At 40.0% G+C, this 16,282-nt stretch overlaps 2 protein-coding genes across 3 annotated transcripts in view; one reads left to right on the top strand and one right to left on the bottom strand.

The window, feature by feature from the left end:
- The window catches only part of osbpl1a (oxysterol binding protein-like 1A), a 255,624-nt gene that overhangs the window by 23,454 nt on the left and 215,888 nt on the right, over positions 1-16,282 (top strand). The window lies entirely within an intron of this gene.
- Positions 1,546-16,282, bottom strand: part of impact (impact RWD domain protein) — a 75,997-nt gene continuing 61,260 nt past the window's right edge. Inside the window, exon 11 of the mRNA XM_061888877.1 lies at positions 1,546-1,791. Coding sequence (XP_061744861.1) covers positions 1,732-1,791 — 60 coding nt within the window. The 3' untranslated portion in view covers positions 1,546-1,731. The remainder of the gene's footprint in view (positions 1,792-16,282) is intronic.

The raw sequence follows: 16,282 nt of genomic DNA, 5'->3' as shown, positions 1-16,282 counted from the left end.
AAAATAAAATAACTTTTAATAGTAATTTAATATTTTGTTCTGCATTACAATTTTTCTTTTGAAATATGATTTTACTCCACAAATATTTTCTTGTAAAGTGATTTTTTTTTACATTTCTTGTATTAATCTTACTGTTTGAGTGATACTTATTTATATTTCTACTTAAAAAAAAAAAAATCTGACTTTTTTCCCCCAGACTTTTTACTCCCTCTCTAAAAAAAGAGTACAGTTTTTGTGTACTTTTGCTATCCTTGTCTCCAAAAAAATAAATAAAAAAAATCTCACTTAGTCATATATCTTTTTTATTGTAATATAAAAATATGTTCACCTCGGAAACTACAAGATTTGTTCTATTAAAAAGAAAAGAAAAAAAAGACGAAGAGTAAAATTAGATTTTTTTTTTCTGTTTTGACAGTTTTAAATAAATGATAAATGGGTTGTACTTGTATAGCGCTTTTCTACCTTCAAGGTACTCAAAGCGCTTTGACACTACTTCCACATTTACCCATTCACACACACATTCACACACACATTCACACACTGATGGAGGGAGCTGCCATGCAAGGCGCCAACCAGCACCCATCAGGAGCAAGGGTGAAGTGTCTTGCTCAGGACACAACGGACGTGACGAGGTTGGTTCTAGGTGGGATTTGAACCAGTGACCCTCGGGTTGCGCTCGGCCACTCTTCCACTGCGCCACGCCGCCCGTTTTCTTTCCTTATTAGTATGATTTTTTTTTTTTGGGGTCGTATTACAATAAAAAAATCATGTAATATAGAAATGTATTCCCAGAAATAAAATAACTTAACAGTAATTTAATATTTTGTTCTGCATTACAACTTTTCTTTTAAAATATGATTTTATTCCCCAAATATTTCCTTGTAAAGTGATAATCTTTTTTTTTTTTTACATTTCTTGTAGTAATCTTACTGTTTGAGTGATACTTATTTCTATTTTTACTTATAAAATACTTTTTTTTTTATCTCTCTCTCTAAAAACCCCCCACAATGTTTTCCTCCCCAAAAAAAATCCAACAGTCATATTGCTGTTTAAAACAAAATAATAATTGTAATATAAAAATATTTCCCCCTCGGAAAACTACAAAATTTGTTCAATTAAAACAACAAAATCCAATAAAATAGGATTTTCTTTTTCAAACCGACAATTTTCTTTCCTTAATAGTACGATTTTTTTTTTTCGTACAACAGTAAAAAGTCATACAATATAGAAACGTATTCCCAAAAATAAAATAACTTTTTATAATAATTTTTGAAAGATTTTTATTTTCCAAATATTAAGTTTTCCTCTCCAACAAATCTGATTTGTTCTATCTTTCCCAAAACATGAGAACTTAATTATGTAAATATTTTTTCAGAAGCAGGACTTTGTTAATTTCTTGGAGTTCATACCATCCATCCATCCATTTTCTACCGCTTATTCCCTTTTGGGGTTGCGGGGGGCGCTGGTGCCTATCTCAGCTACAATCGGGCGGAAGTCGGGGTACACCCTGGACAAGTCGCCACCTCATCGCAGTTCATACCAGTATCAATCAATCAATCAATCAACGTTTAATCATATAGCCCAGTACAATAAAAGCAGAAATTTGGTGTGGCATTGAGTAGAATTATGAACATAGATTGCAGTTTTTAATATCCTAGTGAAAGGCACACAATTGGACATTTTTTTTGAACAAAACAAAGCACTTAAAATTCCTTTTTTTTCCCCAATTGATCATTTTGTCTTCTTGCTTTTTAGCCGCTTTGTTCTCCCTGCCGGTTTGGCGGCGGCGTCCTGCGGACCAAAAAAGGAGCGTATTAGCAGACGTGTGATTATCTTGCATTAGCGCCTCACTTAGCGGTGCCGGGCTTAATATTTGAGTGGCACTTTAGCACGGAAGAGAGTTTCTGACAGACACTTTTTTTTTTGCCTCCAGCACCTGCTGCTTCGGCGCCTCGCCGGAAAATGTAAATGACGGCCTACTGATTGGCCCTCGGCGTGCGGCGATAATTGCGTCAAAGCAAACATTGCGGATCCTCCCAGCGACGTTTGCATGGAATATGGCGACGTAGGCTCTGTAGTCACATTTACAGATTCAGAGGTGGCTTCATCTCACTGCTGGGGCGTACGTGCGACCTCTGACCCCCGCTGGCATTTTTTGGATCAGATACGGGCAAGAGCGCCGACGAGAGACACATGTATGGCGAAGGTGAGCAGGCGTGAGACGACTTGAACTTTGACCCGTAGCTATCGCTGCCATCTTGCTTTCTGTTAAAAGCTGGTGAAGCAGACTTTTCAATTACTGACTGACAGGACAAAGACGGTTTAACCCTTCACCCTCAAGACAGGGAAGACTGATTTTTCCATTTTTAGCGTCTTTAAAAAAAAAAAAAACAATTTATAGCTCCATATATCCATTTTGCGTTTCTGGGTGTTGTTTATATATGGCTGTGGCTTTGCATAGTAGAGTTTTAACATGCACCTAGAGATGTAGCGCCAAACTGTAGTTACTGACAGTGGTTTCCTGGAGTGTTCTTGTGCCCATGTCGTGATATCCTTTACACACCGATGTCGCTTTTTGACAGAGCTTCTCACCCTATCTGTAAGGGTGAGAAATTAATTTATTTCATAAAAAAATCAAAGGAATACAAATAAAACAGAAATATAAAGTAAATAATGAATGAAAAGGATCCGAAATAAATAAAATACTTAAATCTGCCACCTATTCTCACAAATTGACTGTCGATGTTTGCGATTACAAAGTCATATTAAATCAATAATGAAGACACAATTTTACTCGGTCATATCTTTTCATCATCATGATTTTTCCATTTTTTTTCATACATAAAGAAAAAAATATACGATTGGATATTACACTATTTTACGTTTCTGGGTGTTGTTGATAAATGGCTGTGGGTTTGCTTAGTAGAGTTTTAACATGCACCTAGAGATGTAGCGCCAAACTGTAGTTACTGACAGTGGTTTCCTGAAGTGTTCTTGTGCCCATGTGATGATATCCTTTACACACCGATGTCGCTTTTTGACAGAGCTTCTCATCCTATCTGTAAGGATGAGAAGTTCATTTATTTATTTCATAAAAATAAAACAAATCAAAGGAATACAAATAAAACAGAAATTTAAAGTAAATAATGAATGAAAAGGATCCGAAATAACTAACATACTTATATCTGCCACCTATTCTCACAAATTGACTTTCGATGTTTGCGATTACAAAGTCATATTAAATCAATAATGAAGACACAATTTTACTTGGTCATTTCTTTTCATCATCATAATTTTTCAAATTTTCTTCATACATAAAGAAAAAAAAAATATGATAGGATATTACACTATTTTGCGTTTGTGGGTGTTGTTGATAAATGGCTGTGGCTTTACATTGTAGCGTTTTAACATGCACCCAGAGATGTAGCGCCGAACTGTAGTAACCGACAGTGGTTTTCTGAAGTGTTCTTATGCCCATGTGGTGATATCCTTTACACACAGATGTCGCTTTTTGACAGAGCTTCTCACCCTATCTGTAAGGGTGAGAAGTTCATTTATTTATTTCATTAAAAAAAAATCAAAGGAATACAAATAATACAGAACTTTAAAGTAAATAATGAATGAAAAGGATCCAAAATAACTAAAATACTTATATCTGCCACCTATTCTCACAAATTGACTTTCGATGTTTGCGATTACAAAGTCACATTAAATCAATAATGAAGACACAATTTTACTCGGTCACATCTTTTCATCATCATGATTTTTCAAATTGTTTTCATACATAAAGAAAAAAAAATATGATTGGATATTACACTATTTTGCGTTTCTGGGTGTTGCTGATAAATGGCCGTGGCTTTGCTTAGTAGAGTTTTAACATGCACTTAGAGATGTAGCGCCAAACTGTAGTTACTGACAGTGATTTTCTGAAGTGTTCCTGTGCCCATGTGGTTATATCTTTAAACACTTATGTCGCTTTTTGACAGAGCTTCTCACACTATCTCTAAGGGTGAGAAGTTCATTTATTTATTTCATTGAAAAAAATCACAGGAATAAAAATAAAACAGAACTTTAAAGTAAACCATGAATGATATTGATCATAAATAAATAAAACACTTATATCTGCCACCTATTCTCACAAATTGACTTTCGATGTTTGCGATTACAAAGTCATATTAAATCAATAATGAAGACACAATTTTACTCGGTCATATCTTTTCAACATCATGATTTTCAATTTTTTTTCCATACAGAATAAAAAAAAATATGATTACATATTACACTATTTTGCATTTTTGGGTGTTGTTGATAAATGGCTGTGGCTTTGCATAGCAGAGTTTTAACTTGCACTTACAGATGTAGCGCCGAACTGTAGTTACTGACAGTCGTTTTCAGAAGTGTCCCTCTGATGTCACTTGTTGATGCAGTATGGATCGAAGGTCATGGGCATTCAAGATTCTCTGAACCTTTTGATGATATTACGGACCGTGGATAGTGAAATCCCGAAATTTCTTGCAATAGCCCATTGAGGAACGTTGTTCTTAAACTGTTTGTCAATGTTTTTTTAAATACATTAGATATTACAAAATGTTACTAAACAGATCAATATAATGTGTGTTCATATGGCCCCGTTGCTGAGAGGATGGTGGGCGGGTTAATAATTTTTGCAATGCGGTCTCCTGAAAATGACGAAAAGCGCATATCAAGATATTCAACAATCTATCCACTTTAGCAGGAAGGGGCTCAGAATACATTTGCAGCCAATTTTCATATAAGTGCCCTGTCAGTCAGTTGATATTTCCATCCATCAATTTTCTACCGCTTATTCCCTTTGGGGTCACCGGTGCCTATTTTAGTTACAATCGGCCGGAAGGCGGTGTACACCCTGGACAAGTCGCCACCTCACCGCAGCAGTTGATATTTTACATATGCAAAACTTATAAATGCAGATTTGGTTATTTTAGGCATTTGCTTACAAGGGTTGGACCGTATACCGATACTGATAAAGTCCTGCGTTACAAATGAATTAAAAACCGTACTATACTGTTTTTGAAAAAATACCAGTACTTTTATTTTTCATAGTACCGTTTTTGATTTATTCAGTCCTGCGATACTACACTAGTTCCGGTATACCGTACAACCCTTTTAAGCACATGCCTAAAATATCCTAAACTGCATTTAAAAGTCAATGGAAAAATTACAGCCATTAAATGTACGTACGCTTAATTATCTGACTAATCGTCAGGACAAAGTTGACTAATGGACAATCCAAAAAATGGTTAATTGCAGCCTGTGGAGAGGCGGAGCCGAGGGGCTGACTGCTGGACAGTGCACGATGGAGCCCTGCCCAAGATGGCGGCAAGGAGGCGGAGAATGCGGCGGAGCGGAGAGGCGGGGCGTGCCGGGAGCGACGGCGCCGCAACCGGATTCAGGTGCGTGGATCGTGCACCGGCAGACAATCAACATATCTCCTCGCAGTGTATAAAAGTGGAGAAGGAAGAGAGTCCGCAGCAGATTCGCAAGAGCACCAAAGAGCACACGAGAGACAGAGACGCGGCCGACTGAAAAACGACCGAAGAGCGAGCAGTGGAGAAGGAGCTGAAAAGCGACCCGACCTGAATTGAGCTTTATTGAAAAATAAACAAGAGCTCAAGAGCAAAATGTGACAGTTGCTTGCTGTCGTGCGGGTTCCACGGACCATCAAGGAAGGACATTTTGCTCTTGAGCAGGTTTGACTTGTTTATTTTCCAATAAAGCTCAATTCCGGTCGGGTCGCTTTTCAGCTCCTTCTCCGCTGCTCGCTTTTCAGCCGGACGCTTCTCCATCTCTCGTGTGCTCTTTGGCGCTCTTGCTCTTCATCTGCTGCGGACTCTCCTCCTTCTGCCCTGAACTCTCCTCCTTCTCCCCTTTTATACACTGTGAGGAGACATGTTGATTGTCTGCCGGTGCGCGATCTATGCACCTGAATTAGATTGCGGCGCCGTCGCTCCTGGCACACCCCGCCTCTCCGCTCCGCCTCATTCTCCGCCTCCTTGCCGCCATCTTGGGCAGGGCTCCATCGTGCCCTGCCCCGCCGTCGGCTCCGCCTCTCCACACAGCCCTAATCGGGACAACTCCTCGTGCATAAACACTATATTGCCAAAATTATGTGCTCTAATCACTTGGCCCGGCCACAGGTGTATAAAATCGGGTACTCAGGCATGGAGACTGTTTCTACAAACATTTGTGAACGAATGGGCCGCTCCTGGTGATTTCCAGTGTGGAACTGTAATAGGATACCACCTGTCGTGAAGTTTTAAATATTCCAAAGTCAACTGTAGGCTGTATTATAGGAAAATGAAAGAGTTTGGGAACAACAGCAACTCAGCCACCAAACTGACGGAGCGCATAGTGCAAATACTTTCTGCAAAGTCAGTTGCTACGGAGCTCCAGACTTCATGTGACCTTCCAATTAGCCCACGTACAGTACGCAGAGAGCTTCATGGAATGGGTTTTCATGGCCGGGCAGCTGCATCTAAGCCATACATTACCAAGTCTAATGCAAAGCGTGAGATGCAGTGGTGTAAAGCACGTCGCCACTGGACTCTAAAGCAGTGGAGATGCGTTCTATGGAGTGATGAATCAAGCTTTTCCATCCCCCAATCTAACGGACCAGTCTGGGTTTGGAGGTTGCCAGGAGAACGGTACATTTCGGACTGCATTGTGCTGAGTGTGAAATTTGGTGGAGGAGGAATTAGTGTGTGGGGTTGTTTTTCAGGAGTTGGGCTTGGGCCCTTAGTTCCAGTGAAAGGAACTTTGAATGTTCCAGGATACCAAAACATTTCGGACAATTCCATGCTCCCAATCTTGTGGGAACAGTTTGGAGCGCGCCCCTTCCTTTTCCAACATGACTGTGCACCAGTGCACAAAGCAAGGTCCGTAAAAAGTCTGGTGCGGATGAACTTGACTGGTCTGCGCTGAGTCCTAACCTGAACCCGATTAAAAGACCTTTGGCATGAATTAGAACGGAAACTGAGAGCCAGCATCAGTGTGTGACCTCACCAATGTGCTTTTGGAAGAGTGGTGGACAATTCCTAATAAACGCACTCCGCAACCTTGTGGACAGCCTTCCCAGAAGGGTTGAAGCTGTAATAGATGCAAAAGGTGGACCCACATCATATTGTTAGGAATGGGGTGGCACTAAAAGTTCATATGTGAGTCAAGGCAGGTGGCCAAATACTTTTGGCAATATAGTGTATATACTCCCTTCTTCCTAAAGTCGCTTTGCTTGTGCCATATAAAACAAGAAATGGTATTTTATCATGATTAATTGAAGTTAATCATCTCCAACTGAATATGATTGTAGAAAATGCAAAGTACCAGTAAAATATTGTGTTCCACAAAAATGTTGCTTTCAGTGATCGAGTCTCAACTTTTGAGTACGCCCTGCATTAGATGAAAAGTGCTGAGGTTGGGCTTTCCACGCACACGTGCACTTCTAAGTGCTTTGTAAAAAAAAAATAATAATAAATAAATAAATAAAGCCACGCTGTTTTTATCGATTCCCTCATGAGGGAGAATCCTTTTGATTAAAACCTTTCGCGGAAGTTGGCGGCACAGAATTTATTGTTCGATAAAAGCCATCAGGTTTTTTTTTTTTACCTTGTAGTAACATCAGGCCTGGTTTAAAAAGCCTAATTAAGGTTATTAATTGCATTTACCCTGCATGGACACGCCACATTGGCCCCGCCGACAAACAGGGCACATTAATCTGGGTTTAGCCCTGCCTATTTAATTAGGGAGAAATTACGATAACGGCAACATGCCAACTATTTTATTCGACTGCCTGTGATTTATGACCGCGTGAACACCCCGCTGACATTACCATTAGCCTGCGGACGAAACCTACATTTTTGTTTGGTGCTTCTTTGGCTCCAATCCAACCAAGAGCAGGACTTTTGTCGGACCTCCTGGAGATGCTTACAATGGGCCATAAAGAACTAAATTACCGTTGTTTACCTTTTTAACTCTGCACTGGAGCTAAGTGGAGGCCACCTGAGACTTGAATTGTTCATTTTAAATACCCTTCTAAACGGTTTGTTAGTTCCTCATACACAATATTGCCAAAAGTATTCGGCCACCTGCCTTGACTCACATATGAACTTGAAGTGCCATCCCATTCCTAACCCATAGGGTTCGAAATTATGTCGGTCCACCTTTTGCAGCTATTACAGCTCTTCTTGGAAGAGTTGAACTCTTCTTTTGGAAAATGTCCAAAATGTTTTGGTATCCTGGAGCATTCAAAGTTCCAAGGGGCTGAGGTCACACACTGATGTTGGTCGAGTTTTCCTGGCTCTCGACCAAACTCTAATTCATCCCAAAGTTGTTCTATCAGGTTCAGGTCAGGACTCTGCGCAGGCCAGTCAAGTTCATCAACGCCAGACTCTTTATGGACCTTGCTTTGTGCACTGGTACACAGTCATGTTGGAAGAGGAAGGGACCCGCTCCAAACTGTTCCCACAAGATTGGGAGTGTGGAATTGTCCAAAATGATTTGGTATCCTGGAGCGTTCAAAGTTCCTTTCACTGGAACTAAGGGGCTAAGGTCACACACTGATGTTGGTCGAGAAGGCCTGGCTCTCAGTTTCTGTTCTAATTCATCCCAAAGGTGTTTTATCGGGTTCAGGTCAGGACTCTGCACAAGCCAGTCAAGTTCACCCACACCAGACTCTTTATGGACCTTGCTTTGTGCACTAGTGCACAGTCATGTTGGAAGAGGAAGGGGCCCGCTCCAAACTGTTCCCACAAGGTTGGGAGCGTGGAATTGTCCCAAATGTTTTGGTATCCTGGAGCATTCAAAGTCCCTTTCACTGGAAACAACACCACACCATAATTCCTCCTCCACCAAATTTCACAATCGGCACAATTCAGTCCGAAACGTACCGTTCTCCTGGCAACCTCCCAAACCCAGACTGGTCCATCAGATTGCCAGATGGAAAAGTGTGACTCATCGCTCCGGAGAACATGTCTCCACTGCTCTAGAGTCCAGTGGCGACGTGCTTTACACCACTGCATCCCACGCTTTGCATTGGACTTGGCGATGTATGGCTTAGATCCAGCTGCCCGGCCATGGAAACCCATTCCATGAAGCTCTCTGCGTACTGTACGTGGGTTGATTGGAGGGTCACATGAAGTTTGGAGCTCTGTAGCAACAGACTGTGCACTATGCGCTTCAGCATCCGTTGACACCTTTCCGTCAGTTTACGTGGCCTACCACTTGGTGGCTGAGTTGCTGTTGTTCCCAAACTTTTCCATTTTCATATAGTTGACTTTGGCCCATTCTTTCACAATGTCCATTCCTAAGTGCTTGATTTTACACACCTGTGGCCGGGCCAAGTGATTAGGACACCTGATTCTGATCATTTGGATGGGTGGCCACATTCTTTTAGGACTATAGTGTATCTTCCATGGCAGGTTATGGACTCCACTTGCAATGGAGGTTTCACACTTCCAACTGGAAATGAGGCAGCTATTTTTTTCCCCCTTCTGACACCTTTTTTGAAGTAGGCCACTTTTGAGTCGCAGCTTTCATCTGCGTGTGGCGTCGACGTGAGGAAGTTCTCATAACACAAAGATGGCTTCAAAGAAGAAGGGTGGTGTGGGGGGCCAACTCGGCCCGGAGGAAGGCTTTGATCGCCCGAGCACACACCTCAAATGAAGCAATAGTCCAAAAGTGACGGGGATGAGTGCTTGCTGTCTGGGCTATAAACTGTAAATCTACACTTCCCGCACCCTCAAGCCCACCTGCGAAATGCGGTGGAAAGGTTACAGAACTCGCTTAAGTCTGCGCCGTTTTTATGTCGACGAAGTCATCAAGTCACTGTGTTCTGTCCGTTTATGAAATTTGCCGCCCAAAGGCGTTCTTTCTACGAAGAACATGTCGGATTATGTGTTGAAGTATTAACGTCATCACTGCTATGCTAATGGAAGATCAGTCATACAGTAAATACTGTTCAGTAACACATCATTTGAAATGTACACAGTAGAGATGCGCGGATAGGCGATTATATCATCCGCATCACCAAAGTCGTCATCCACCCGCCGTCCGCCCGAACCAACATCTTATCAGGACCGTACCCGCCCGCCAACCGCCCGCTGAAATACATCAGAGGTTGTCCGCCTTTACCACTCACAGAGCTATTTAAACCTGTTTCACAGAGTAATCATGACAATTGGAAGCCACTAATGTTTCCGCGACTATCCAATTGCGTTCATCCCGATTACAAGAATATGGGCGTGCTATGAAGCCATTGCCTTTGACACCTTCAACAACATGTAAGAACCGATTGTTAGTCCGGCAACATGTTGTGTGCATCTTCCGCAATTACACGTTCAAGATTGAAAGGCATACTGGGTGATACAGAGTACACTGATGGTTGCGATATAAACAACTTTAACACTTACTAATATGCGCCACGCTGTGAAGCCACACCCAAGAAGATTGACAAACACATTTCGGGAGAACATCCTCACAGTAACACAACATGAATGCAACACAACAAATACCCAGAATCCTTTGAATCCGTGAGAAAGCCTAAATACATTTTACACCCCCGCGCCCCCAACCCCGCCCACCTTACCGACGCATGGGGGGGGGGTTTATCCGCAGACTCCGCGGATGAGACCGCAAACCGCGCATCTCTAGTACACAGAGTGAGTGACTTCCTGTTAAAGGGGAACATTATCACAATTTCAGAAGGGTTAAAACCAATAATCAGTTTCCAGTGGCTTTTTTATTATTCTGATTTTTTTTCAAAATTTTACCCATCATGGAATATCCCGAAAAAAGGCTTTAATGTGCCTGATTTTTGCTATCTGTAGAGTTCGGTAATCGGTTAAAAAAATATATGGTGTTTTTTCTGCAACATCAAGGTATATATTGACGCTTACATAGGTTTGGTGATAATGTTCCCTTTTAAAGTCCTACTGAAACCCATTACTAGCGACCACGCAGTCTGATAGTTTATATATCAATGATGAAATATTAAGATTGCAACACATGCCAATACGACCGGTTTAGTTTACTAAATTGCAATTTTAAATTTCCCGCAGAGTTTCTAGTTGAAAACGTCGTGGAATGATGACGCGTGTTTGTGACGTCTCAGGTTGTAGCAGACATATTAGCCCAGCACCACTCACGGCTAAAAGTCGTCTCTTTTCATCGCATAATTACACAGTAATTTGGACATCTGTGTTGCTGAATCTTTTGCAATTTGTTCAATTAATAATGGAGACGTCAAAGAAGAATGCTGTTGGTGGAAAGCAGTGGATTGCAGCTGCCTTTAGCAACCGAAACACAGCCGGTGTTTCTTTGTTTGTTGTGAAGCTTTAACACAGAGCGGTCAAGCGAACATGTTTCTCTACGTCAACCAGCAAGTTTTTGGATGGGAAAATTGTGATATTAAGTCGGCTCTTACCGGAGACTTCAGTGGATTATGTGACCTCATCCTGCAGCTCAAAAAGGTGATCTTGGCTCCTCAGCTTCTCTTAGAGACACTGGCGTTCACCGAAGCCATCCGACTTTCAGATATGACTTTACAATCTCACTAAAACACTATTAAAACAATAAGCAGATAAGGAATCTTCCAGAATCATCCAAGTAAATGTGTCTAATTACATCTGAAATGCTCACACTGCCGCCCCCTGGAGTCTTCGCTTTTTTTTTTCAGTGCTTCACTCTAACTTTCCTCATCCACAAATCTTTCATCCTTGCTCAAATTAATGGGGAAATTGTCGCTTTCTCAGTCCGAATAGCTCTTGCTGCTGGAGGCTATGATTATAAACAACGTGAGGAGCCCTACAACCCCAAACGTCACGCGCACATCGTCTGCTACTTCCGGTACAGGCAAAGCTTTTTTATTAGCGACCAAAAGTTGCAAACTTTATCGTCGATGTTCTCTACTAAATCTTTTCAGCAAAAATATGGCAATATCGCGAAAAGATCAAGTATGACACATTGAATGGACCTGCTATCCCCGTTTAAATAAGAAAATCTAATTTCAGTAGGCCTTTAAGTGCAAAGGAAGTGACAAAATACTTATCCTGGATTGTAGCGCAGCAACTAACAAAATGCTTCCCTCATGTTTTTGGTCAAAGTTTTCAAATGTGCACGCAATGACTTCCTGTTCAGTGCAAAGTAAACTACAAAATAAAGGCTTGAGCTGGATTTGACCACAGTAACTAAAAAAATGTTTTTTTTAAAATGTGCACAAAACCTCTTTCTTTTAAATGCAAAGTCCACCCAAAGCTACAAACTAAAGGCTTAACCTGGATTCGACCACAGAAACTAACAAAATGCGTCTATAGTACTAACTTTTTTTTGTTATTATGCACACAGTGACTTCATGTTCAATGCAAAGTATGCTACAAAATAAAAGTTTAACCTTGATACGACCACAGTAACTAACAAAATGCATCCATTACCTATATATATATTTTTAAATTTGCACACAGTGATTTCCTGTTCAGTGCAAAGTTTAACCTTGATTCGATCACAGTAACTAAAAAAATCCATCTATTACATATGTTCTTAAATGTGCACAAACTTCCTTTTAAGTGCAAAGTAAGCTACAAGATAAAGGTTTTACATGGATTCAATCACAGTAACTACATGTGCATAAAGTGACTTCATGTTCAATACAAAGTAAGCTACAAAATAAAGGTTTGACCTGGATTTGACCAAAGTAACTAACAAATGCATCCATTACATATGTTTTAAATTTTAATACAGGGACTTACTGTTCAGTGCAAAGTAAGCAAAAAAATAAAGCTTAACCTGATTTGACCACAGTAACTAACAAAATGCATCCATTACATGTCTATTTTTTTTTAAATAGGTGCACAGTGACTTCCTGTTCAATGCAAAGTAAGCTAAAAAAAATAAAAGCTGAACTTTGATTTGACCACCGTATTTAACAAATGCATCTGTAACATATATTTTTTAAATGTGCACAGTGACTTCCTGTTCAGTGCAAAGTAAGTGACAAAATACTTATCCTGGATTCTCACGCAGCAACTCACATGCTTCCCTGATTTTTTTGTCAAAGTTTTTAAATGTTCAAGCAGTGATTTTTTTTTTTGTTCAGTGCAAAGTAAATTACAAAATAAAGGCTTGACCTGGATTCGACCACAGTAACTAACAAAATGTGCACACAGCCACTTTCTGTTCAATGCTAAGTCCACCCGAAGCTACAAACTAAAGGCTTATGCATCTATTGTATTAACTTTTTTTTGTTATTATACACAAAGTGACTTCATGTTCAATGCAAAGTATGCAACAAAATAAAAGCTTAACCTTGATACGACCACAGTCACTAACCAAAATGCATCCATTACCTATATATTTTTTTTAAAATGTGGACATAGTGATTTCCGGTTCAGTGCAAAGTTTAACCTTGATTTAAAACACAGTGACAAACAAAATCCATCTTTTAATTAGTTTCTTAAATGTGCAGAAACTTTACTTGACATATTTTTTAAATGTTCATACAGGGACTTACTGTTCAGTGCAAAGTAAGCAAAAAAAATAAAGCTTAACCTGATTTGTCCTCAGTAACTAACAAAATACATCCATTACATACCTATTTTTCTTAAATCGGTGCACAGTGACTTCCTGTTCAATGCAAAGTAAGCAAAAAAAATAAAGGCTGAACTTTGATTCGACCACAGTACCTATCAAATGCATCCATAACATATATTTCTTTAATGTGCACACAGTGACTTCCTGTTCAGTGCAAAGCGACAAAATACTTACCCTGGATTCTCGTGGAGCAACTAACAAAATGCTTCCCTAATTTTTTGGTCCAAGATTTCAAATGTTCAAACAGTGATTTTCTGTTCAGCGCAAAGTAAATTCCAAAATGAAGGCTTGACCTGGATTCGACCACATTAACTATCAATATCCAAACTTCCTGTTCAGTGCAAAGTAAGCTTCAAAATAAAGGCTTAACATGTATTCGACCACAGTAATTAACAAAGTGCATCTATTAAATATATTCTTTAAAAGTGCAAAAACTTCCTCTTAAGTGCAAAGTAAGCGATAAGATGAAGACTTTGCATGGATTCAACTACAGTGACTAACAAATGCATCTATTACATATATTGTTCAAATGTGGCATAATTACACAGTATTCTGGAGATCTGTGTTGCTGAATCTTTTGCAATTTGTACAATTAATACTGGAGAAGTCACAGTAGAAAGATGGATTTGCGAAGCTTTAGCCACACAAACACACGGTGATTCCTTGTTTAAAATTCCTGGAGGTGAAACTTTACCATGGATCAGAGCGGTCAAGCGAACATAAATCACGATGGAATGTCAACCAGCAGGTTTCGGTGAGGAAATTGTGGTTAAAAAGTCACTTCTTACCGGAGAAAAGCTGAGCTTGAGTCGTCCATAGCTGCCGTCGACTTCCCTGAGACATTGCCGTCAAGACACCCATGGAGACACACCTCCGACTATCAGGTACTATTAAACTCACTAAAACACTAGCTACACAATAGAAAGATAAAGGATTTCCCAGAATTATCCTAGTAAATGTGTCTAAAAACATCGGAATCCGTCCCAATGCAATCGCGTTTTTTTTTCCTAGTCCGTCGGTATCAATATCCTGAAACACAAATATTTCATCCTCCCTCAAATTAATGGGGAAATTGTTGTTTTCTCGGTCTCAATAGCACTTTTTGTTGGAGGGTCCCTTTTAAAATCAATATGTGAGGAGCCATCAACATGTGACGTCATCGTCTGCGACTTCCGGTAGAGGCAGGGCTTTTCTCTTAGCACCGAAAGTTGGGAACTTTATCGTCGATGTTCTCTACTAAATCCTTTCAGCAAAAATATGGCAATATCGCGAAATGATCAAGTATGACACATAGAATGGACCTGCTATCCCAGTTTAAATAAGAAAATCTCATTTCAGTAGGCCTTTAAACACGTAAACAGAACTGAGTATGTCGACTATTTCACCTAAAACATTTTATCCGATTAGTCGCTTAATCAAACTAACCGATACATTAGTCAGTTACTAAACAAATAAAAAAATTCGCCGGAGGCCCATTTGTGGTTATTTTTGGTTTGTTACTACGACAACGGCTTATGTTTGCGTGGGTCAGCGACTCTTAAGGGTGTCGACGCCACACCTCGGCATTGGAGAGTTGTAATGGGATCAGTGGACATTTCCAGGGCACACCGGGGTCCTTTAGCATCATTCACAGAGACCTGCTGACGTCCGAACCCCCGGCACCTGTCTTTTGATGGCACTTCTTCTCAGGATAATGTGACTTGTCACAAAGCCGCCACCGCTGGGCTCCTTGAACATGACAGTTAAGTGACCTCCAAAGTCTTTCGCAGGAGCGTGATGCGATTACCATGTTAGTATGACACCACACCTTTGGGCGCAAGATATGGAAGTCAACGAGGCTTCCACACTCATGCAGGATTAGTGCATTATTTGTCAGGTGGCTGGATGCTGGAATTCATGCTTTCCCTCTCAAAATGGGAGAAAAAAATGACAGAGGGTAGATAAAAGCCGTGTCTGCGTGAGTGATGGGAGGGGATTTACCATATTTTCCGGACCATAAGGTGCACCGGATTATAAGGCGCACTGCCGATGAGCGGGTTTAATTAGTTTTTTTTTTTTTCCCCACACAAAGGGCGCACAGGATTATAGGGCGCATTAAAGGAGTCATATGAGGATTATTTCCTAAATGGAAAACATTATCTGGTGCTCTTGATCAGTGGTTCTCAAATAGGGGTACTTTAAGGTATGCCAACGGGTGCATGAAATTAAAAAAAAAATATTCTAAAAATAGCAACAATTCAAAAATCCTTTCATAAATATATTTATTGAATAATACTTCAACAAAATATGAATGTAAGTTCATAAACTGTGAAAACAAAAATGCAATATTCAGTGTTGACAGCTAGATTTTTTTGTGGACATGTTCCATAAATATTGATGTTAAAGATTTCTTTTTTTTGTGAAGAAATGTTTAGAATTAAGTACATGAATCCAGATGGATTTCTATTGCAATCCCCAAAGAGGGCACTTTAAGGTGCACCTTTTTTTATGAAAATAGACCTGAATAAACATGTTCATCGGCAGTGCGCCTTATAATCCAGTGCGCCCTATGGTAGGGGGAAAAATAATTTATAATGTTATATATATATATATATATGTGTATATATATGTGTGTATATATATATATATATAATGTGTATATGTGTATATATGTATATATATATAT

The sequence above is a fragment of the Nerophis ophidion genome, linkage group LG26, assembly GCF_033978795.1.
Source record: "Nerophis ophidion isolate RoL-2023_Sa linkage group LG26, RoL_Noph_v1.0, whole genome shotgun sequence".
In the NCBI taxonomy this organism is placed as follows: domain Eukaryota; kingdom Metazoa; phylum Chordata; class Actinopteri; order Syngnathiformes; family Syngnathidae; genus Nerophis; species Nerophis ophidion.
The sequence above is the reverse complement of the archived record's forward strand: the minus strand, read 5'-3'. Positions and strand labels throughout refer to the sequence as shown.